The 23,745-nt window shown below is 49.0% G+C and overlaps 1 protein-coding gene across 1 annotated transcript in view; it reads right to left on the reverse strand.

Moving 5' to 3' along the window:
* The window catches only part of LOC147736578 (transmembrane protein 176B-like), a 75,771-nt gene that overhangs the window by 47,483 nt on the left and 4,543 nt on the right, over window positions 1–23,745 (reverse strand). The window contains exons 2-3 of the mRNA XM_086953775.1: window positions 15,210–15,428; window positions 2,745–2,855 (exon numbers count right to left, since the gene is read on the reverse strand). Coding sequence (XP_086809901.1) covers window positions 2,745–2,855; window positions 15,210–15,419 — 321 coding nt within the window. The 5' untranslated portion in view covers window positions 15,420–15,428. The remainder of the gene's footprint in view (window positions 1–2,744; window positions 2,856–15,209; window positions 15,429–23,745) is intronic.

The raw sequence follows: 23,745 nt of genomic DNA on the forward strand, positions 1-23,745 counted from the left end.
TCCACTCCTTTGTGTTGTTAACAAGAGGTTTCCGTTTGTTAACAAAAGCCACTGATGTGTATCTTCCTGTGATGGTGCTGGTCACAGTGGCAACGGTGGCCAGAGCATGGCCCTGTCTAATCTCTAATCAAAAAAATCGCTTATATTAGTCTCAAATGGTTTCACCTGTAACTCCTTTCTTGAAAGCCTGAGAAAGATTGGACAACACCAGAAGACACCCTCCTTGAGAATTTGTCAGGTTTTTCTAAGTTTGACCAATGCAGCACTTGGGTTGTCCCCAACTGCCTGCCGTGTCCACCCGATTAGGATAAATACTGCTCTCCTCCCACCCCAATCTTCGAGCCAGTAACCAGTACTCCTATGGAAGGCCCAGGGATTCGAGAGAAAATTTGCTACCAGAGGGAAATCTGCCCGGTTGCACTTGTTATGTTATGATAAATGCCATTTATATATGGAAAGTAATCACCAACAGTCTCTTAGCACTTGTGGGAAAACTGAAGAACAACACCAGCAGTTACCTGTCCCAATACCTACTCCGTCAGAGCTTATCTTGTCCCAAAAGCCTGTGTGAACAAAAGAGTCTTTCGTTTTTTTCCTAAATGGAGGGAGAGAGACTTCTCAGCGCATACTCTCCGGCAGCTTTTTCCACAACTGGGAAATCAATGCAAAGAAAGCTCGTCCACCCATGGTGACTTTGTCAAACCGCGGCCAGGACAACAGGCTTGCCTCAGACGATCGGAGGCAGCGTCCCGGCACGCATGTCCTTAGGTGGACCTTGATATATTCTGGAGCCATCCCATACAGGGCTTTATGTGCAATACATAAGCCCTTGGACCTATTCCTCTGATAGATTGGGAGCTAATGCAGTTGTTGCAGCAGAGGTGTGGCATGTGATCGACTTGGGAGCTTAAAGATTAGTCTTGCCACATCGTTGATTACAACTTGAAGCTTCCCTACCAGCTTGTCTGGAAGCCCAATATATAGCGCGTTGCTGTAGTCCAATCGTGACACAATCAGAGCCATCACTACAGTTCGCATAAATGGAAATTATAAGAGTGGTACCAATTTCTGGAGTTGCCTCAAAAGGCCCACACAAATCCTTATGACTGTAGTCACCTGGCTTGTCAATGTTGTCAATGTTGGCTTGCAATCCAATTTAATACCTAGACTCTTCACGATGGGCACCTGTATAAGTGTGGTGTCTTGCCAGTGCAACATGGAAGCACCTCACCTACAAATGTCCCTTCCTAGTGATCTACCTAGCTGTGTGGGAGATCGGTTTCTGGCATTTGTGGTCCAGTAACATTTTTGATGCTGCAATCTCATTAACCTAGGCTACCGAGCTGCCCAGTCTGGTACCCAAGGCTGGACCAGTATACAGACTTGGCCTAGAAGCACTGCATCGCTCTCCTTAGGACATGCTCAAATTAAAGGGCAAAGCCCTCGTAGAAAGTCAGGGACCGACTAGTTGTGAAGATCTGAGACAACCCAAAGCAAGCCCTACTGGAAAAAAACCTATGCCATAGCATCTGAAATCATCTCTCGTACACAGAGACTGTGGGCAAGCTCTAGTTTACAGGGGGGACACAGTTTTAGTCCCCCCTTTACCTACATAGAGAGAAAAGCCCTATTCTTCTTTAAAGTTATAGCACTGATTGGTCGCTAACGTTAATGGGTATTAATCACTCTGGGCCATGTGTATGAAGGTAGCAATTAGCGATTCTGTAATAGCGATTTTTAAGAAATAGCTATTTCAGACTCGCTAATTGCTATGTATCAAGAAAATCGAAATTTGTTAGCGATTTCTTGATATTCCTTAATTGCGAATTCGCAAATTGTGAATTCGCAATTAAGGAATACTTTCCCATTCATTTCTAAGGGCCAGGAGGCCCATAGGAATGAATGAGAAATTTGCGATTCGCAATTTGTTAATCGCAAATTGACAATATTTTCAAGGGTGAAGTGGTGTCCAAAGGACACCGTGTTGCACCCCAGAAATATGCATGGGTGCACATGTGGCGCACATACATGCCCTAAGGACATGTATGTGCGTCACATGGCACTTTGAAAAATGCAAAAATATGCATTTTTCGAGGTATTTGCAACTTACCACCAACTAGAAGTTGGTGGTAATTTGCGATTCCTTAAGGCCAATTTGCAAATTTTTTTGGCTTCTTACATTACGTTTAAGGAATCGCAAAATTTGCGATTCCTTAAATGCAATCGCAAAATAAGGAATCGCAAATTTTGCGATTCCTTATTTTTCACGCAGATTTTCTTGATACATTCCATTAGTCCAATTTACATTAGCAAATGCCGAAATTCTGCGAATTTCGGCGTTTGCGAAGTCAATCTGGCTTGATACATATGGCCCTCTGTCACGTGGAAGCTGAGGTTTGCAATTTGCCTACCAGACGAAGACTTTACTACTCACCCTCTCCCCCGAAAATTTTAGGTCTAAAAATATATGTAGGTTTTCACAAATGTTAAATTTACATTTTCAGATTTTTGAACAGATCTCACCTTCCCTATTTAATTTACACTACCATCCTAATTTGTCCCTACAGACCCTCAAATTCCCAGTTTTCTTATTTAACCAATATTCTGCCAGCTAGAGCCCATAGCCATGGCCCTTCTAGTGTTTGACTGAAATGACGTTTGCTCCAAGACCCTCCCCTTCTATAATCTTGTTTCATGAATATTGTCCATTCTCTTTTGTGGCCCCGACCTCAGTGTTTACTCACCACGACCCCAGTCCAGAACCCGCTCTTGGTGTAGAACATGTTGCCTTGTAGTACAAAGCAGTATATCACTGCTAAGGAGATGCAAGCCAGGCCAATCATAATCTGTACAGCCTGTAAACAAAGACACAAAGAGGTTAACCATAGCGCCTGCTCCTTACTAACACCCCTTCACACCCTCTGTAGAGCCTGTAAACAAAGACACTGAGAGGTTAATGATAGCACCCACTCCTTACTAACACCCCTCCACACCCTCAGTACAGCCTGTAAACAAAGACACTGAGAGGTTAATGATAGCACCCACTCCTTACTAACACCCCTCCACACCATCTGTACAGCCTGTAAACAAAGACACTGAGAGGTTAATGATAGCACCCACTCCTTACTAACACCCCTCCACACCCTCTGTACAGCCTGTAAACAAAGACACTGAGAGGTTAATGATAGCACCCACTCCTTACTAACACCCCTCCACACCCTCTGTACAGCCTGTAAACAAAGACACGGAGAGGTTAATGATAGCACCCACTCCTTACTAACACCCTCCAAATCCTCTGTACAGCCTGTAAACAAAGACACTGAGAGGTTAATGATAGCACCCACTCCTTACTAACACCCCTCCACACCCTCTGTACAGCCTGTAAGCAAAGACACTGAGAGGTTAATGATAGCACCCACTCCTTACTAACACCCCTCCACACCCTCTGTACAGCCTGTAAACAAAGACACGGAGAGGTTAATGATAGCACCCACTCCTTACTAACACCCTCCAAATCCTCTGTACAGCCTGTAAACAAAGACACTGAGAGGTTAATGATAGCACCCACTCCTTACTAACACCCCTCCACACCCTCTGTACAGCCTGTAAACAAAGACACTGAGAGGTTAATGATAGCACCCACTCCTTACTAACACCCCTCCACACCCTCTGTACAGCCTGTAAACAAAGACACTGAGAGGTTAACGATAGCACCCACTCCTTACTAACACCCCTCCACACCCTCTGTACAGCCTGTAAACAAAGACACGGAGAGGTTAATGATAGCACCCACTCCTTACTAACACCCTCCAAATCCTCTGTACAGCCTGTAAACAAAGACACTGAGAGGTTAATGATAGCACCCCCTCCTTACTAACACCCCTCCACACCCTCTGTACAGCCTGTAAACAAAGACACTGAGAGGTTAATGATAGCACCCACTCCTTACTAACACCCCTCCACACCCTCTGTACAGCCTGTAAACAAAGACACTGAGAGGTTAATGATAGCACCCACTCCTTACTAACACCCCTTCAAGCCCTCTCTACGGCCGTCAAACAAAGACACTGAGAGGTTAACCATAGCACCAACTCCTTACTAACACCCCTCCACACCCTCTGTACAGCCTGTAAACAAAGACACTGAGAGGTTAACGATGGCATCCACTCCTTACTAACAGCCCTCCACACCCTCTGTCCATCCTGTAAACAAAGACACTGAGAGGTTACTCCTTACTAACACCCTTCCACACCCTCCGTACAGCCTGTAAACAAAGACAATGAGAGGGTAATGATAGCTTCCACTCCTTACTAACACCCCTCCACACCCTTTGTGCAGCCTGCAAACAAAGACACTGAGAGGTTAATGATAGCATCCACTCCTTACTAACACCCCTCCACACCCTCTGTACAGCCTGTAAACAAAGACAATGAGAGGGTAATTATAGCATCCACTCCTTACTAACACCCCTCCACACCCTCTGTACAGCCTGTAAACAAAGACACTGAGAGGTTAATGATAGCATCCACTCCTTACTAACACCCCTTCAAGCCCTCTCTACGGCCGTCAAACAAAGACACTGAGAGGTTAACCATAGCACCAACTCCTTACTAACACCCCTCCAAAGCATTCTGTATGGCCTGTAAACAAAGACACTGAGAGGTTAACGATGGCATCCACTCCTTACTAACACCCCTCCACACCCTCTGTACAGCCTGTAAACAAAGACACTGAGAGGTTACTCCTTACTAACACCCCTCCACACCCTCCGTACAGCCTGTAAACAAAGACAATGCGAGGGTAATGATAGCTTCCACTCCTTACTAACACCCCTCCACACCCTCTGTGCAGCCTGCAAACAAAGACACTGCGAGGTTAATGATAGCATCCACTCCTTACTAACACCCCTCCACACCCTCTGTACAGCCTGTAAACAAAGACACTGAGAGGTTAATGACAGCACCCACTCCTTACTAACACCCCTCCACACCCTCTGTACAGCCTGTAAACAAGGACACTGAGAGGTTAATGATAGCACCCACTCCTTACTAACACCCCTTCAAGCCCTCTCTACGGCCGTCAAACAAAGACACTGAGAGGTTAACCATAGCACCAACTCCTTACTAACACCCCTCCAAAGCATTCTGTATGGCCTGTAAACAAAGACACTGAGAGGTTAACGATGGCATCCACTCCTTACTAACACCCCTCCACACCCTCTGTACAGCCTGTAAACAAAGACACTGAGAGGTTAACTATGGCATCCACTCCTTACTAACAGCCCTCCACACCCTCTGTCCATCCTGTAAACAAAGACACTGAGAGGTTACTCCTTACTAACACCCCTCCACACCCTCCGTACAGCCTGTAAACAAAGACAATGAGAGGGTAATGATAGCTTCCACTCCTTACTAACACCCCTCCACACCCTTTGTGCAGCCTGCAAACAAAGACACTGAGAGGTTAATGATAGCATCCACTCCTTACTAACACCCCTCCACACCCTCTGTACAGCCTGTAAACAAAGACAATGAGAGGGTAATTATAGCATCCACTCCTTACTAACACCCCTCCACACCCTCTGTACAGCCTGTAAACAAAGACACTGAGAGGTTAATGATAGCATCCACTCCTTACTAACACCCCTTCAAGCCCTCTCTACGGCCGTCAAACAAAGACACTGAGAGGTTAATGTTAGCACCCACTCCTTACTAACACCCCTTCAAGCCCTCCCTACGGCCGTCAAACAAAGACACTGAGAGGTTAATGATAGCACCCACTCCTTACCAACACCCCTTCAAGCCCTCTCTACGGCCGTCAAACAAAGACACTGAGAGGTTAATGTTAGCACCCACTCCTTACTAACACCCCTTCAAGCCCTCTCTACGGCCGTCAAACAAAGACACTGAGAGGTTAATGATAGCACCCACTCCTCACTTACACTCCTTCACGCCCATTCTCTATGGCCGTCAAACAAAGCCCAGGAGAGATTACCCATAGCATCAGCTCCTTACTAACACCCCTCCACGCCCTCTGTACAGCCTGCGAACAAAGACAATGAGAGGTGAACCGTACCATTCACTCCTCTCTAACAAGCCTCCACACACTCTGTAGGGCCTGCAAACAAAGAAACGTAAAGATTAACATTAGCATTTGTTCCTGACTAACACCTCTCCACGCCCGCTGTACAGCCTGCAAACAATGACAGGTAGAGGTTAACCATAGCATCCGGTTGTAGGAAGCTGTCTCTGCATGTACTATACCAAAGTGAGGTATAGTGTGCACAGAGTGCAGTGGAACCCCACAGGTAGGCAGAGGTCAAAGTAGAGAGCACCTTACTCTCTATTTGTGGTAGTGTGGGAGAGCAGTAAGGCTTTATCAGAGAGTAGTGTTAAGCATTTGCTGAACACACTCAGTCAAGAAATGATGTCACATACTCAAAGACTGAACTCAGACCAATTTGTTTGTATCAAAAATATTATTGTGTTATTTTACATCTAGAACCAAGCCAGGTGCAGGTAAGTGAAATAATACTTTGCAAAATTCCATGCAATGCTTTTCAGATGAATGCAGGTTTAAATGCAGTTGGTTGAATTAAAGGTAAGTCAACAGTTCGTAATTACTTTTTAGTTACTTCACAGATTACTGTGCACATTACTTATTTGATTACTTTTTAAGTTACTTTTGCTAATCAGTGTGGTACGCCTAGATATCACACGGAAACATTTCCTAGTCAAAAGGTAAGTAATTCAGTTTTACACATATGCAGTTTTTAAGTTTTCACACAACCCAACTCCACACTGAAGTACTTGTTTGTGGGAGTTGGTATTCTGGGATTAGAACCAGGGTTCCCCCAGGGTCACGAGGCACCCTGAAAGCACTCTCAGCGGCACTAGGATGGCCTGGTGCAGAGTGCTGAGGCCCAATGTTATCCAATGGAGAATAGAGGGCCTCCGGTTGGTGGTTGCTCACGAGCAGGCCACAAGGTTGTGGGAGCAAAGCACCTGGTGTTAGGCTCAGGGCAAATGGGGATCCGGTTTAGCACACAAAGTGCACCCAGAAGTAATCCATCAAACAGCATTTGTACTGTGCAACACTGTCACCCACTCGGGGTATCTGGGCGCTGTGTCTGCGTCGAAGAGCTAGTTCTAGAGTCTCTTTCTGAAGTCTGCTAGCAAGGGTGATGTACGGAGATGGACACAAAGGTCATTCCAGGTCTTGGCGGCGACATAGGAGAAGGAGCGGCACACCTGCGGCTGCGACGGTTGAAGGGGGGGGGGGGGGTGCAAGGGCAAGTGAGGAGCAGCGGATGTGTCTAGAGCATTGGTTGAAGTTCAGTCACTGGTTGTGGTTGGCAGGTCGTCGGTCATGTGCATGAGGATCTTGAACTGGCATCTCTTTTGGATGGGGAGCCAGTGGATGTCTCTCAGGTGGGGTCAATGTGGTTTAATTTGGGGAGGATCAACCAAATATTTATGTATGAGGCCTAGTTGAGACTAAGTTTTGTTACTGGTTTATAATGAACATCCTCATAAGGTTATTGTTAATTGTTTTTTCCTGCTTGCATCAAGCTATTCTCAGCATATTAACACCTTGGCTGCTAGGCGTTTTCCCCCCCCTGTGCTGAAAATTGCCATTTTGCAGGTGTCATGACGAGCTCAGCTCGTCATGAGCATCAAAAGGGTTAAGAACACTACTGAAGTTAACGCTCTAGAGTGAGAACACGCTCGCTTTATGGAAGTGGTTCGTCGTCAGGATATTTGCGAGATTGGATCAATAAATCACTTTTGATGCAGTTATTTCAGCCATATTACCCAGGATTGTTCTATTTTAGATGCTCATAGCGCACCCATATTTTTCAGTGATTACCCTTGGGGAGGACCAGTGGAGTTTTGGGGTGGGCAGAATTTGCGTCGTCGCGTTCTGAAAATCTCCGCAAAATGGTAAAAAATCTCCGCGAACACGCTGAAATTTCATGAACACGCGGAATTGCTTGTTCATGATGCTTTTTTCCTGTTCGCAGTCGCTGTTTGTGTGCTCGGGGGGAAATATCTCAAACACGCATTTTGAGAAAGCGAACAAGCAAAAAATTCCGCAAAGTCACGGAACGCAGAATTTTGGGCGATTTTGCGGTCTCTGCGGAACGAGAAATTACCGAAATTCCTCGAGCGGATTGGAATGTACCGCTCAGGCCTACAGTTCACAGATATTTCAGCTGGCACCATTGTTTTAGGGTAACTCGTTTGGCTAACAGATGGCAGTGATTGAAGCAGTTATTTTTGGTAATTAGTTTTTTGAACAATTATTCGTTCTTAGGTTTCAGTACACATTGCATCACGAGCTGGGCTGGGCTTTCACAGTGCTATACGGTTGCATTTAATTTATTGTTGGTAAGTGGTACTGCTAAAGTAAGTTCTTTCTTTCACTCACGCACTGGGTGTTTTATTTTGGCGAAGGTCTGCTATACAACCAGGCAGCAGTGTTTAATTCCTTTTTAGCAGATTCTTGGGAGACAGTCACATGTGATTTGTTCCACTACGGTTGTGCGACAAAGAAAAAAACGTTTATGTTTTGATTTATGTTTTAATTCCACAGTTGCCCTGAAGCGGGGATGCTGCATCCCGAAATGCATTTTGGGATAAACGACAAATGAATTTCATATGTTCAGTCACATTTGTTAATATCATTGTAATTTTTGTTAAAAAGTAATTGTACAGACCAAATGAATATTGGTTTAAACACAACTTATTTTGTGTAATGTTTCTTTGTATGACATTGTTCACGCAATGTATGATGTATGATAATTATATGAAATGGATGAAAGTTTCTAGAATTTTGTGGGTATACATTTGGCAAATCATTGTTTGCAACACGCAGTGCGGGCAGGGTCAAGTGATCGGTGACACTTGAAATATTTGGGAAACATCCTTTACAACGCAACTTTTACCACGCAGTGCCTTTATGACGCAACTTTTACAACGCAAACCATTACAACGCATTGCGCTGGGGGGCGCTCTAGGATAGGGAATAGGTTTAATTCACTATCCAACACCTTCCCTACTATCCACGGGGACTGGAGTTGGAATAGTAAATTAAACTATTTACTATCCAGCGCCCCAAAGCACTATGCGTTGTAAAGGCATGCGTTGTAAAAACCGCGTTGTAAAGGCATGCGTGGTAAAAGCATGCGTTGTAACGTCATACATCCGAAATATTTGGCTGATTCTCATATCAAGGAGGTAGGTACCTCCTTTCCCCTCCAGCACGCCCACACTAAACATAGGATTAAAATTAGATTTAGGATTTATTGTTTCAAAAACGAGGTGCGCGCAGTACAAACCATTATCTATTAATTTGGGAAGGTCCAGGATGAGTCTGTCTGCGGCGTTCTGTATTGTTTGTTGTCTTATGAGGAGCTGAGTGGAGATGCCGGCATAGAGGGAGTTGCCGTAGTCGAGATAGCTGGTGAGGCGGGCCTGAGTCACGGTCTTTCTGGTGTTGGTAGGGATCCATCTGAAGACTCTGTGGTGTGTTGACTTGTTGTTTCATCGTCAGTTGGCTGTGAAGGATGATGCAGAGGTTGCGTGCATGGTTGGTAGAGTTGGTGGGGGTCTGAGTTCTGTAGGCCACCAGCTGCGGTCCCATGAGGAGGTGGTCTTTCCTAAGATAAGCAACTCAGTTTTGTCTAAGTTGACCAAGAGGATCAATTGAATGTTGTCTGCGTAGGAGATTATGTGCAGTCCGTAAAATGAGAGATGTCTGCAAGAGAGTGTCATGTAGATGTTGAACAGAGTGGGGCTGAGGGATGATCCTTTTAGTATAATGCATAGGAGGTCTTTGGGTGTGCAGGTGAAGGGAGGTAGTATGATGTCCTCTGTGCATTCTATAAGGAAGGAGGTGATCCACTTCAGGGCATCCTACTGTATGCCTATGTTGTAGAGTCGGTTGATGAGGGTGCTGTGGGACACGGTGTCGAAGGCAGCGAAGAGGTCAAGAAGGATTGAGGAGTGTTCTGATGTAGTCTGTGCCAGTAATCAGCACGGTCTCAGTGCTGTGGTTTGCCCAGGATCCTGATTGTGAGGCGGTCATTAGGTGGTTATGTTCCAGGAATTCGGTGAGCTGCTGGTTGATGGCTTTCAAGTACTTTGACTGGGTAGTGGAGCAGGGAGATCGCACAGGTAGCAGAGGATGCTGGTGTGATGCATGCTGGTAGGGTTTGTTGCAAGGCTGTACAGGTGATGGGGGCAGGGGTCAGTGGGCGTTCTGGAGTCGATGGCTGACGTGGTCAGGGCCATGAGAGGAGACCAGGTGGTAGTGGTTTGGCTGGTTTTTGCTGGTTTGCTTAGGTCATTCGGGTTGAGAGGGGCTGGTTGGAGGTCGAAATTGTTGTGGATGTTGGTGATCTTGCTGTGGAAGTAGTCTGAGACGGTGTCATGGAGGTCTGGCAGGGGTGGATGGGGCTCACAGTAGCTGTTGGGCTGGAGAATTCGTTGAGTGTTTTGAAGAGTTCTTGGTGGTGGGCTATTGTTTCTCCAGTTGGGGGCAGTTGTGTTTGGTCATCCTGAGTTCTGGGATGTACCAGCTGGCATGTTTGGAGTTTGGTGGGTTTAGTAGGTTTCAGTGGGAGGACAGTCGGCACGGTCAATGATTCAGGCAGCAACATGTTCGATGACCTGGCCAAGGTCTGCTGAGGCTTTGGGTTGGGTGGAGTTGAGGGCCTGTGTCCATTGGCATTCATCAACCTTGTTCCAGCTACGGTGGGAAGAGATGTGATGCTTATTGATGGTGTGCTGGGCGTCGGCGACGGTGAAGTGTATGATGGCGTGGTCAGTCAGGTGAGTTTGTGTCCAGCTTCGTGTGTAGGTTCATTGACAAGTTGGGTGAGGCTGATGTTGTCCAGGTTCCCCAGGAGGGAGATGGAGTTGGCATCGCTGGGGTCATTGATGTTGCAGCTGAGGTTGCCGAGATTAACGTAGTGGTGAGAGTCGATTGCTGGGGGGCATTGAGGTTGGGGATGGAACCGCACAATGTTGCTCGGTGTCCGGGGCTCCTTAGGCTAGGGTGCCTCTTATTGTGGTCCTTGCATAAGTTTCTAGTAGGAAGTTGAGGTGATCCATGAGAGGCATGGGGTTGTCGATGAAGATTGTACATCAGATAGTTTCCTTTAAGAGGATGACAATGCCTCCGCCTTGTTTGTCGGTGCGGTCTCCTGGTATCATCTTTGGGAGTGGTGGTGGTGATATCAGAGTTCGAGGAGGGGTTCAGCCAGGTTTCGATGATGAAGGCAACGTCTGTGGAGAGAGTGGTGATGGTGTCCCAGATTTCTGTGGCATGTTGCAGAATTCGTGAGTGTTGAGTAGGATACAATGGAGTAGTTGTGGGGTGATTTTGGTTTTGTGGACAAGAGTGGTGTGGGATCTTTTGTCTGATGAGTTGCAGGAGAAGTGGCAGTGTTGGCAGGTGGAGGGTCCTTTGGTGGATCATGGGAAGGAGGAGAGGCAGCTGTTTGAGCGTGCGGGGTCCAGGTCCAGGAGTGCCTTTGTAGTGTACGGTTGGGTGGCGGTAGGGATGGAGGCACTGGTGGTGGCCGTTGTCCAACCGGTGGTGCATTAGCTGTTTGGTGGACCTGCCACCATTGGTGGACCTGGTAAGTGGTTCTAGTGGTCCTGTTGGGCCAGAGCGCTGGGCTCAGGGTGGGGAATGGGCAGCACAGGATGGGGACAGCAGGTGGCAGCGGAACAGACAGCAGGCAGCAGAGGGAAAGCAGGTGGTGGTGGGACAGCAAGTGACACAGGCACAGCGGCACAGTACCTTCTGTTGGGGTCAGGCGTAAGAGGGGTGGCCCACCCTGGCCTCCTCTGGGCTCTGATAGGTGCGGAAGAGCCCGTCCTTGGCCTGTGTGTCGCCCGTGAGTGTCCTGCGATGTGGGAGCCACTGGTCATCTTTATTTGGTGCTGGGAGGTGCAAAAAGTGCCGACCAGCAAGCCCCATCTCCAGGATTGCTGGGACTGTAGCCCGGGTGGGGTCTGGTGGTGGGAGGGAGGTTGGGCAGGCAGATAGGCATGCAGCAAAGCAGGAGGGGACCACACCTCGAGCAGGTGAGGGCAAAAGGCTGCTTCCTGTAAACCTAACCAAGTCTGTGATTCTTCTGTCTGGCCAGAGGGTCAACCTGCCCTAAGGGAGCAGACTCCTTCACCGCTCCTATTCCTTTTAGAGATGAACTGTTCAAGTAAGGTGCAGGAAGTGGACATTATCAGCGCGCCTATAACAGAAGAGTCAGCCACTACTTGCAGCTCTATCAAGCTTAAAACAGGGTTCCCCTGCCGGTCCCCAGGAAAACCAGGCTCTGTCAATGTAAAGTTTTCACTCAATTGCTGCAATGAGAGATATGCGGATTAGCCAAAATGAATCACTGCAGTCAGATGCCTGCCCATGTTAAACAAGCCATTCCTCCATTGGACCAAGCACCTCCATCTTGGACTGCCAATGCTTTTTTCACTTCTTGACCACGTGGTATTCCCTGTCCCAGGATGTACGTTCAAAACGCTGCAGGTGACACACACTGCAAGACCCATCTTGCAAGGACTTCTTCCTGAACTTCTCCTGGTCCCCAATGGAGAACAACAAATGGAATGTACGGCCGGTGTTTGGACCCAAACTTTAACACCTTTAATTTTCTGAAAACTCTGATGTACAGCTATGGTTTTCCATCTCCTTTTCCATTGTTTAATCGACCAACTAGATCATTTGGCTGTCAAGCGCGCTTCAGACCTTTGCTAGGGAGGGAAGGCAAGATTCAGCGAAGCCAGCCGGAAACAAAATGTGTAACAGTGAGATCTTCAGCTGTTTCCTAAGATTAAGATAGTTAGTGAGGTTTCAAGGGAAAGGATGCCATGATCTACAGTGTTTAGCAGCTGAGAATGAAAAGGAGTGGCCACAAGCCATTTTTATTTTATCTCTGGTGCATGCAAGAGTTTAGCTGTAACTTCGCTCCATGGTGCATCTCATAAATTACTTTGGTACCTTTTATCTTTTGAGTTCCACCACACGTGCACTCCACAGTTCAGGGTACCAGATCTTTAGGCTGCGTCCTGGGTTAAACCCAGATGCTCTTGTGTGGACTCCATTTGGCTGCTATAGGTGATGCTTTTGTGGCTTCCTTGGGTTGGACCTTCTGTAGCTCTTGGGTAGAACCCGTGGTCTGAAACCTCTTTGCTGCATTCCGGTCTTCACAGCTCCGCTCTTGTATTTACTCCACAGGCTCCTACATTTCTGTGTTTGGCATCACCAGCGGTTCACTCGCTTCTCGCCACTCTTGGGTGGACCCGTTAGATGAACGCACTTGTCGCTATGCATTCGTTGACAGCATCCAACAGTCTCACCGCCTTGTGTTTGAGGGTCACACGTTTTCTCACCTTTGCCTGGGATCCTCTCCCAATCCTTTTGAGTATTTACATTGCATCACCAAACTTGTTTAGTTGCCTTTTTATACGTTGCACTTGCTCTCATAGGTGGACTTCAGACTTTTATTCTTGCATTTTGGGGTCACCTCGTGCTCCTTCCGGTGACGCAGCTGAAACGGAGTGAATTCCTTCCATCAGTTTGCCCAATGGTTTTCTGCTTCTTGGTTTGAAGACCTGAGCTGCTCAGATACGGCTTCTGTGAAATACCTGTAATTATAATACTGGATTAGATTGCACTCCCACCAGTCTAGGGCTGACCAAAGTGAATATTTACACAGTTCTACTTCAGTTTTTTCCTCCAGAACTGACATAACACCTGTTTCTCAATAGTCTCAAAGTAGTCTTATTATAGCCTTAAAGCCCGCCGTAGAGGGCTATACCAGCTATTAAAGGCCCTCTCCAGCGTTAAAGGCCCTGAGCCGAAGGCGAGGGCCTTTAACAAGGGAGAGGGACTTTAATAGCGGTATAGCCCTCTACGAAGGGCTATAAGGCTATTAGAACATTCTGACACTAGAGGACAGAATGTTCTAAAAAAAAAAACAAAGCCTTTTGGGAGCGTGAGGTGATTGGAATCCCCTCAGGTTCCCTGAAGCCTTTGTTCACATCCAGAGCTGTGAACAAAGAAACATTGGAATGTTGGAGCTCCAGGCTTCTACCAGCCATTATAAGCCCAGAGCACTCCATTGTTTTCAATGGAACTCCCAACATTCCAATGTTCTAATATTTGTTTTTGAGGTCTGTCTCATTTTTATGGTCAAACTGCTCTTTTCTAGAGGAGTTTAATTGAATCTTCATTCAGTTATTTGCATCATCCTCTGATGACTCTAACCCTTCAGGAAGTTGCAATAGATTGTTACACACCTGTGTTGGTCATGTCCTTGAGTGGTACCCTCAACAGGGTAGGTGGACTCCGAATATTATCTTACTATCCTGGTCAGGTCTCTTGGCAACAGACTTGAGTGAGTGTTGCCTGCCACCCCCTGCGCACCTTGAATAAGTCATAAATAAAGACTATTATGTAGCTGCACTCCTCTGAAACTGGACACAAATGGACACCCACCATTCTTTTCCACTAACCTGGCTTCCCACTCAACTAACACTCCCCCATAGGCACGTTCTTCCTTCTCTTATTCAATAACCATAAGAACCACTCTTTCTCACAACGACTCTGCTATTGGGATGGCCACCTTCGCCCAACTCTGCAACGGTCCTTGGACCTCGACAATAGCCCCAACCTGAAGAAAGCATGGGAACCCGCAAACGTTCACCCCACTCTTGCCATGTACACGTAACACAATGTGATCAATGGTACCCTTTCTCAACTCTATGAACCACTCTGTTCCCATTTTCTCTACCATAAGCCAAAACAATTGCTTTTCAACCCTATGATCCTCCTTATACACCGTATCTTACAAATCTATCTTCCGTGCCGACAATCTCACCGCTAAAACAACTTCCCCCAGCCACATCTTTTTCATGAAAGCCCTCCTTGTTCTCTGTTGCTTTCCCCAGAGCATCCCCAGTGCTACACATTGCCTCCTCCATCTAGGAGAGGAAAGACTTACGCCAGCAACTATTTGTCCCAGCATGGATGAGCATCAAGCCTACGACTTATCTTCATAGACAACACAAGGATGCCAGTTTACAACCCACCCTGGCATTCTAAAATGCCAGTATATCTCCAAACCACAAGTATCATGCCAGTCAACAGTTGAGAGCAATGCCCGACATAATTTACTCACATACCCCCAAGACCTTCTGCTCCCCTCTGATGGAGGTGGTAGGGGTCTCGCCAGCGTCCTCAGAGGGGGTCTTCTGCCCTTTACATGGTGCTTTGGCAGACTTCAGCAGGGAGCCCAGGCCCAAGGGCTGGCTAAGGCTGATGTTAATGACAGTCGGCTTGGAGGAATCGCTCGCCACTTCGACTCCATTGACGCAGACGATATTGGAAGACATGGTGCCTGTCTGGAAAGAGAAGAGAGAAATCAGGGAAGCCTGCAGTGCGTACCCTAAAATACAAACCAAACTATGGGCGCATTCTCCATCTGATCAGAAGACCAAGCCAGCATCCCCCAAAAGGCTAGAGCCTCCTGATTGTTTAAGCGAAAAATAATGTTGCTTCACATTTCTCCTGCTCAAAATTGCACCCAATACAATGAAAATAAATGTGAAAATGAATTTCCCATTTTTTTCTTTAAATCTCTCCATACTTCCTCCCAAAACTTTGTCATATATGAGTAGGTTAATATCAAACATTTAGTTTAGATGCGTAAAAGCCACCAACATTAAGACATTTCTCTTCACAAGTTGGTTGTTGGAGGACATTTCACCATTCCCCATTCAGTCGCTCTCTGATTAAATTCCCTTACTCTAGGAGGGCATGGAAAGCAGGGTGGTGGGTGAGGAAGGGTGAGAGACAGACATACAGTTTTATAGTTTGGGTTACGATGGACACTTTGACTAGTTCTTTGGGTCACTTTATTTTGTTGGTATTTTTTCCTTTAGTTTTCAATATTGTTGCCTCTGCTGGCAGAGGTCATCCATTTTGATTTAATGCATCCAGGAACTGACCAATGTGGGGGCGTGTGGGAATCAGAGATCTGCATGGATGGACTGGTACATGAGACGTCAAGTAAGGAGATTTGCTAAGATGTTCAATCAATCAATCAATCAATGCATTTATATAGGCGCTTGGGGACTGGGGAGGTCCGCTACTGCTTGAACAGCCAGGTCTTGAGCTGCTTCCTGAAGGTGAGGTGGTCCTGGGTCTGGCAGAGGTGGGTCGGGAGGGAGTTCTACGTCTTGGCGGCCAGGTAGGAGAAGGACCTTCCTCCTTTGGTTGCTCTTCGGATGCGGGGGACGGCGGCGAGGGTGTTGTTGGTCGAACGGAGCTGGCGTGTGGGAGTGTAGAAGCTGAGGCGGTTGTTGAGGTATCTTGGGCCTTGGTTGTGTAGGGCTTTGTGTGCGTGGGTGAGGAGTCGGAACGTGATTCTCTTGTTGACCGGGAGCCAGTGCAGGTCTCTCAGGTGTCTGGAGATGTGGCTGTGTCGGGGGATGTCGAGGATGAGTCTAGCTGAGGCATTCTGGATCTGCTGGAGTCTCTTCTGGAGTTTGGCAGTGGTTCCGGCGTAGAGGGAGTGGCCGTAGTCCAGTCCGCCGGTGACGAGGGCCTGGGTGACCATCTTCCTGGTCTCGGTGGGGATCCACCGGAAGATCTTACATAGCATGCGTAGGATGTTGAAGCACGATGAGGAGACGGCGTTGACTTGTCTGGTCATGGAGAGGAAGGAGTCCAGGATAAAGCCCAGGTTGCGTGCATGGTCCGTTGGTTTGGGTGCGCTGCCCAGGGCAGGGGGCCACCAGGAGTCGTCCCAGGCGGAGGGTGATGATCCCAGGATGAGGACTTCCGTCTTATCTGAGTTCAGTTTCAGGCGGCTATTCATCATCCACTCGGCTACATCTTTCATCCCTTCGTGTAGGTTGGTTCTGGCGGTGGCGGGGTCGTTGGTGAGGGAGAGGATCAGCTGGGTGTCATCGGCGTAAGAGATGATGTTGAGGTTGTGTTGGCGCTCGATGGCCGGGAGGGGGCTCATGTAGACATTGAAGAGGGTGGGGCTGAGCGAGGAGCCTTGAGGAACGCCGCAGATGACTTTGGTGGCTTCTGATCTGAAAGGGGGGAGGCGGACTCTCTGTGTCCTTCCGGCGAGGAAGGAGATGATCCATTCTAGCGCCTTCTCTTGGATTCCGACGTTGCTGAGGCGCTGCACTAGGGTGCGATGGCAGACAGTGTCGAATGCCGCGGAGAGATCCAGGAGGATGAGGGCCGCAATCTCCCCGTTGTCGAGCAGGGCTCGGATGTCATCGGTGGCTGCGATGAGGGCGGTCTCGGTGCTGTGGTTGGACGGAAGCCAGACTGCGAGAGGTCGAGGGATCCGTTCGTCTCGAGGAAGGCGGCCAGCTGCTTGTTGACGGTCTTCTCGATGACTTTGGCCGGAAACGGGAGGAGCGAGATGGGGCGGTAGTTTTTGAGGTCGGTGGGGTCTGCTGATGGTTTCTTCAGTAGAGCGCTGAGTTCGGCGTGCTTCCAGCTCTCCGGGAAGGTAGCGGTGTCGAAGGAGGTGTTGATGATGTCCCGCAGGTGGGGTGCGATGACGGCGTCGGCCTTGTTGAAGACGTGGTGGGGGCAGGGGTCGGTTGGAGATCCGGAGTGTATGGAGTTCATCGTGCGCTGCGTTTCTTCGGTGTTGATCGGGGTCCAGGCGCGGAGGGTGGTGGTGGGGGGTGCCGGTGCGGTCGTGTGCTGAAGCTGTTGTGTATGTCTGCGATCTTGATGTGGAAGCTTGCTGCCTGCCTGTGTGCCTCTTTGCAGCCTGCTACCTTGCTGGTTCCGAAATTAAAGCTTCTCACAGCGATTGGTATCGTAGCCTCTAAGCGCTATTAGAACCCTCCTGCGCCGTATTGCCAATCTAAATATTTCATAACGTGCCTGTTGGAAACTCGCTACTGCGCAAGTAGATTGCTTATGTAAACGTTGGCGCCGCATTGCTTGGACATAATTGCTGGAACTTGCTTTTGTTTACATTGCCAGTCCTCGGCTGTGCCCCATCTCGCTTCCTGCTTACGTAGCCATTTTGTTGTTGTTGTTCCCTCTCCTGGCCCGTGTCTCCTCCTCGCTCCCGCCTCCCAGCTGAGCCTCCCTCGCCCCCGCCCACTCCAACTTCTACATATGACAGATGCTCCCGCGCGCAGCGTTCACGCGCAGCGGTCGCGCCCCATTCGCGCCGAAGGTAAGCACGTCTGCGCCCGTCCGCGCCTGGACCGCGCCCAGCGCCTGTCCCCCTGGCCCCCGCCACTCCCACCCATCTAGAATCACATACAATGCCGCTACCCTCCTCGCCCTCAACCCCGGACGCACACCACAATGCTGCGAAGCCAGCCCAGGACGTACCCACGGCCCTTTCGCCTGCCTCTCCTGCAAGTTCAACTGCTTCAGAACCCTTACCAAACCCACCTCCTCCACACACAGCTCTGAACCTAACCACCTGAAGTGCATCCTGCTGAACACCCGCTCGGTCCACAGACACGCAACTGAACTCTGGGACCTTCTCGACACCGCGTCACCGGACATCACCTTCCTTACAGAAACATGGATGAACTCATCATCTGCACCCGATATCGCCATAGCCATACCAGACGCCTACAAGATTATCTGAAAAGACCGCACCGACCAAACAGGAGGAGGCATCACCATCATCCATAGGAACACCATCAAAATCACGACCAGCTCCGACGATAACTTTGCAACCGCCGAACATCTCCACTTTCAGATCCACACCGACCCTAGGACAACACTTAGAGGCACCCTCATCTACAGGCCTCCAGGTACCCGCACTCAATTCAGCGATGACATCACTGACTTCGTCTGCCCACATGCCCTCGCCTCCGAGAACTACATTCTTTTAGGAGACCTCAACTACCACCTTGAAAGCAAACACGACAGCAACACCACCACCCTTCTGGACAACTTGGCCAACTTTGGACTCAAACAACTTGTCGACACCCCCACCCATACAGCCGGACACACGCTGGACCCTATCTTCACCTCCAGAAAACACATCTCCTTCGATCGCACCACAGCTCTCCATTGGACGGATCACAGCTGCGTTCACTTCAGCTACAAAACCACCCTGAACCACAACTGCCCAAAACCTATTCCTAGGAGAAACTGGAACAAAATCACCTCCGACCAACTCCTCACATCACTCAACCTAAACCCTCCCACCCTCTCATTGGACCCAAACCAAGCGGCCACCAATCTCAAGCAATGGATTACCCACAGTGCTGACGAATTAGCACCCCTGAAAAAACACCAGACCAAATCAGCCAGCAAAAAGGCTCCCTGGTTCAATGATGACCTTAAAAAATCCAAAAAGCTATGCCGCACCCTGGAGAAAGCATGGAGAAAAAACCCAACCACCGACAACATGGCCACCCTCAAGGCAGCCACCCGCAAACACCACCAACTGATTCGATCCGCCAAGAAATCAGCTCTCAAGGACCGCCTTGACAACAACACTCACAACAGCAAGGAACTTTTCAACATTGTCAAAGAATTCACCAACCCCGCCGCAGCATCTAACGACATTACTCCCTCCCAAGACCTCTGCAATGCGCTATCCTCCTTCTTCTACAACAAAATTGCCGACATTCACAACAGCTTCGAGACTACTCCCAACGATCAACCCTCCCCACCCCCCTTAGATCCCACCCCGCCAACTAACAACCTTAGCGCCTGGAACCCAATCACCACCGAAGACACCATCCGCCTTATGAACTCAATCCACTCTGGCTCGCCAACCGACCCCTGCCCCTACAACATCTTCAACAAAGCTGACTCCATCATCGCACCCCATCTCCGTGACGTCATCAACTGCTCGTTCGACTCTGCCACCTTCCCAGAAAGCTGGAAACACGCCGAACTCAGCGCCCTTCTGAAGAAACCCACAGCAGACTCCTCCGAACTCAAAAACTACCGACCCATATCCCTCCTCCCATTCCCGGCCAAAGTCATTGAGAAAGCCGTCAACAGCCAGCTCGCCGCCTTCCTTGAATGCAACAACTCCCTCGATCCATCTCAATCCGGGTTTCGAGCCAAACACAGCACAGAGACCGCCCTCATTGCAGCGACCGACGACATCCGAACACTTCTGGACAACGGAGAAACAGTGGCCCTCATTCTACTCGACCTATCCGCCGCTTTTGACACAGTCTGCCACAGCACCCTTATACAACGCCTTAGCAACATCGGCATATAAGGAAAAGCCTTGGACTGGATCATCTCATTCCTTGCAGGGAGAACTTAACGAGTCCGACTTCCCCCATTCAACTCAGAGGCCACTGAAGTCATCTGTGGTGTACCTCAAGGATCTTCACTCAGTCCCACCCTCTTCAATGTTTACATGAGTCCACCTGCTTCCATCGCTCGTCAACACAACCTCAACATCATCTCTTACGCCGACGACACCCAGCTAATCCTCTCCCTCACCAAAGACCCCAACACCGCCAAAACCAATCTCCACGAAGGCATGAAAGAAGTAGCCGAATGGATGAAACATAGCCGCCTCAAACTCAATTCAGATAAAACGGAGGTGCTCATCCTAGGACCCTCCCCCTCTGCCTGGGACGACTCTTGGTGGCCATCCGCTCTGGGCACAGCACCCACACCCACAGACCATGCGCGCAACCTTGGCTTCATCCTAGACTCCTCTCTCTCGATGTCCAGACAAGTCAACGCAGTCTCATCCTCCTGCTTCAACGTACTTTGCATTCTCAAAAAGATCTTCCGCTGGATCCTCCTCGAGACAAGAAAGACTGTCACCCACGCATTGGTGACGAGCCGACTGGATTATGGTAACACACTATACGCCGGAATCACAGCAAAATTACAGAAAAAACTCCAACGCATCCAAAACGCATCAGCGAGACTCATATTAGACATCCCTCGCCAAGATCACATCACCGGTCACCTAAAAGACCTCCACTGGCTTCCCGTCAACAAAAGAATTACTTTCCGCCTTCTCACCCACGCACACAAGGCCCTCTACAACCTTGGACCTGAATGCCTCAACATTCGACTGTCCTTCTACAAACCCACCCGCCAACTAAGATCGTCCAATCTAGCCCTCGCCGCAGTCCCGCGCATCCGAAAATCCACCATGGGTGGCAGATCCTTCTCCTTCCTTGCTGCCAAGACCTGGAACTCACTCCCTACTCACCTTCGCCTTACTCAGAACCACATCTCCTTCAGAAAAGAACTTAAAACCTGGCTATTCGAAAAATAACGAACCCCCTCCCCAAGCGCCTTGAGACCCTCTGGGTGAGCAGTGCGCTATACAAATTACCGAACTTGAACTTGAACTTATGTCGTTGTTTCCGGCGTTGGGGGTGGAGAGCTCTTTGACGAGTGTTTTCGAGTGGCGAGCTTGAGGGTGGTCATCTTGTCTGGTGTTGGGTCTCTGCGCCAGGTTCTCTCGAGGGCTCAGCAGTTCTTCTTGGAGCTCTTGAGTTCGTCGGTGAACCATGGGGCTTTCTTACTGCCGGGTCTGCTGGGCGGGGTCCTCAGAGGGGCGAGGTCGTCAGCGCAGCTGCTGATCCACTTCGTGAGGTTGTTGGCGGCCTGGCTGGGGTTCGCTGAGCTGGCGGGGGGCTCCTGGCTCAGGGATGCGGCGAGCTGGTCGGCTGTGATCTTGTACCAGCTTCTGCGTGCAACCTGTTGCTGGTGGTGGTGGATTGTGTTCTTTCTGAAGCTGAAGTGGATGCAGCTGTGGTCCGTCCAGTGGAGACCGGAGGCGTGGCTGAAGGCGATATCCTTGCTGGAGGAGAAGATGGGGTCGAGCGTGTGACCGGCGTAGTGGGTGGGGGTGGTCACCAGCTGCTTGAGACCGAGGTCGGCGAGGTTGTCCAGCAGGGTGGTGGTGTTGCGGTCGTTGTTGTTCTCCAGGTGGAAATTGAGGTCCCCGAGGAGGATGTAGTCAGTGGAGGGGAGGGCAGGCGGGCTGATGAAGTCGGTGATGTCTTCGCTGAACTGTGTGCGTGGTCCCGGGGTCTGTAGATGAGAGTGCCTTTGAGGGTGGTCTTGGGGTCGGTGTGGATCTGGAAGTGCAGGTGTTCGGCGGCTTTAAGGGTGTCGTTGGTGTTGGTCGTGATGCGGATGGTGTTCTTGTGGACGATGGCGATGCCTCCTCCGGTCTGATTGCCGCGGTCCCTCCGGGTGATCTTGTATCCGTCCGGGATGGCGATGGCGATGTCGGGTGCTGAGGAGGCGTTCATCCAGGTTTCCGTGAGGAAGGCGACGTCTGGTGATGTTGTGTCGATCAGGTTCCAGAGTTGGACGGCGTGTCTGTGGACGGAGCGAGTGTTGAGAAGGATGCACTTCAGGTGGTTGCTGTTAGGGCTCGGCTTGGCGGGTGCGGGTGCAGTGCAGGTCCGGATGCAGGAGAAGTTGCAGGAATGGCAGCTGAAGGGTCCGTGGGTTTGTCTCGGGGTGGCTCCGTAGCATCCGGGGATCCGGCCGGTGTTGAGTGTGTTGAATTCGGTGGCGTCGTAGGTCCGGCGGGTCCGGGCTCTGGGATGTTAAATTGTAAAGATTATTGGCAGCAATGGTTTACATCATCACACATCCTCAATCAAAGCGTCCAGGTAGAGTAAGTAAACAATTGTATAGAAAATAATCGCTCACAAATACGGTGCTCAGATGATATGCCTACACTCTGCTACCACTACAGTGTATGATGTTTGTGAATTGAAAAATCCACAAAACCATATTCTGATATGTTGATACCGGAGCACACGTTAAAATACCATATCAATAGATGTATTGATCCACCTTTTTCAGTGTATTTACAACTAAACACGTATTATTTTAGGACAAAATAAAGTCACAAGTCTTAGTTCATGGGTTTAGTTTCAACAGTCCTGCAAATCTTCTTGAACACCCAATCTTGAGTTGCCCTGTAAGCCGACATGTTTCGGCTACATACAACTTTTTCAAAGCTTTATAACATACGTAAGGCAGAAAATAAACATATGAGACTGGAAAAATTCCTCCTTTTCAATAGTCAGAAGCTATACTCGGCTGTATAACCATGTTAACAAACTGGAAGTTCTCCTAAAGTAGAAGTTAGCATACCTAATTCAGAGAATACCTCGAACTAAGTAGTTGGTGTGAACACAGGTAGAAACTCTAGTAATCTCCTCTGTGATGGTCGCCACCTAATGATGACTGGACGGTCATTAAATAGTTACAGGGTGGCCATGATAAGCCACGCAAAAGGGCCAGGAGATCCCCAAATGCGTCTCTTTTGATGCTTCAAAATGAAATGTTAATTTACCCCCTGCTCTAGGTAGGAAAGTCTTCAACTACTCGATTCAACGACCGTCCGGTCAGTACTTCATTTGAATTTTTCCAGCCTTTGCTGTTTACTTTCTTCCTTACGGATAATGAGAAGAATAGAAAGGACCAGTCCACTGAATCAAAGGCTTTCTCAAGGTCTACCAGTACAGGGCCTCGGAGGGTCTTGGATGACATGTGCCTGAGCCAGTGCCCCAAGGAGGCGTTGGATGCAATGGGCCTCATTTATGAAAAGTGACGCATCGCTGCGTGAAGACAGTGATACGTCACTTTTCATTGCACCCTCCTTGCGACACCAATGATGCGTCATATTTACATTATGACGCATCATTGCGCAAGGAGTTACAGATACGTCAGTATTTCTGACGTATC

Source organism: Lissotriton vulgaris, chromosome 1_2 (genome assembly GCF_964263255.1).
Source record: "Lissotriton vulgaris chromosome 1_2, aLisVul1.2, whole genome shotgun sequence".
In the NCBI taxonomy this organism is placed as follows: domain Eukaryota; kingdom Metazoa; phylum Chordata; class Amphibia; order Caudata; family Salamandridae; genus Lissotriton; species Lissotriton vulgaris.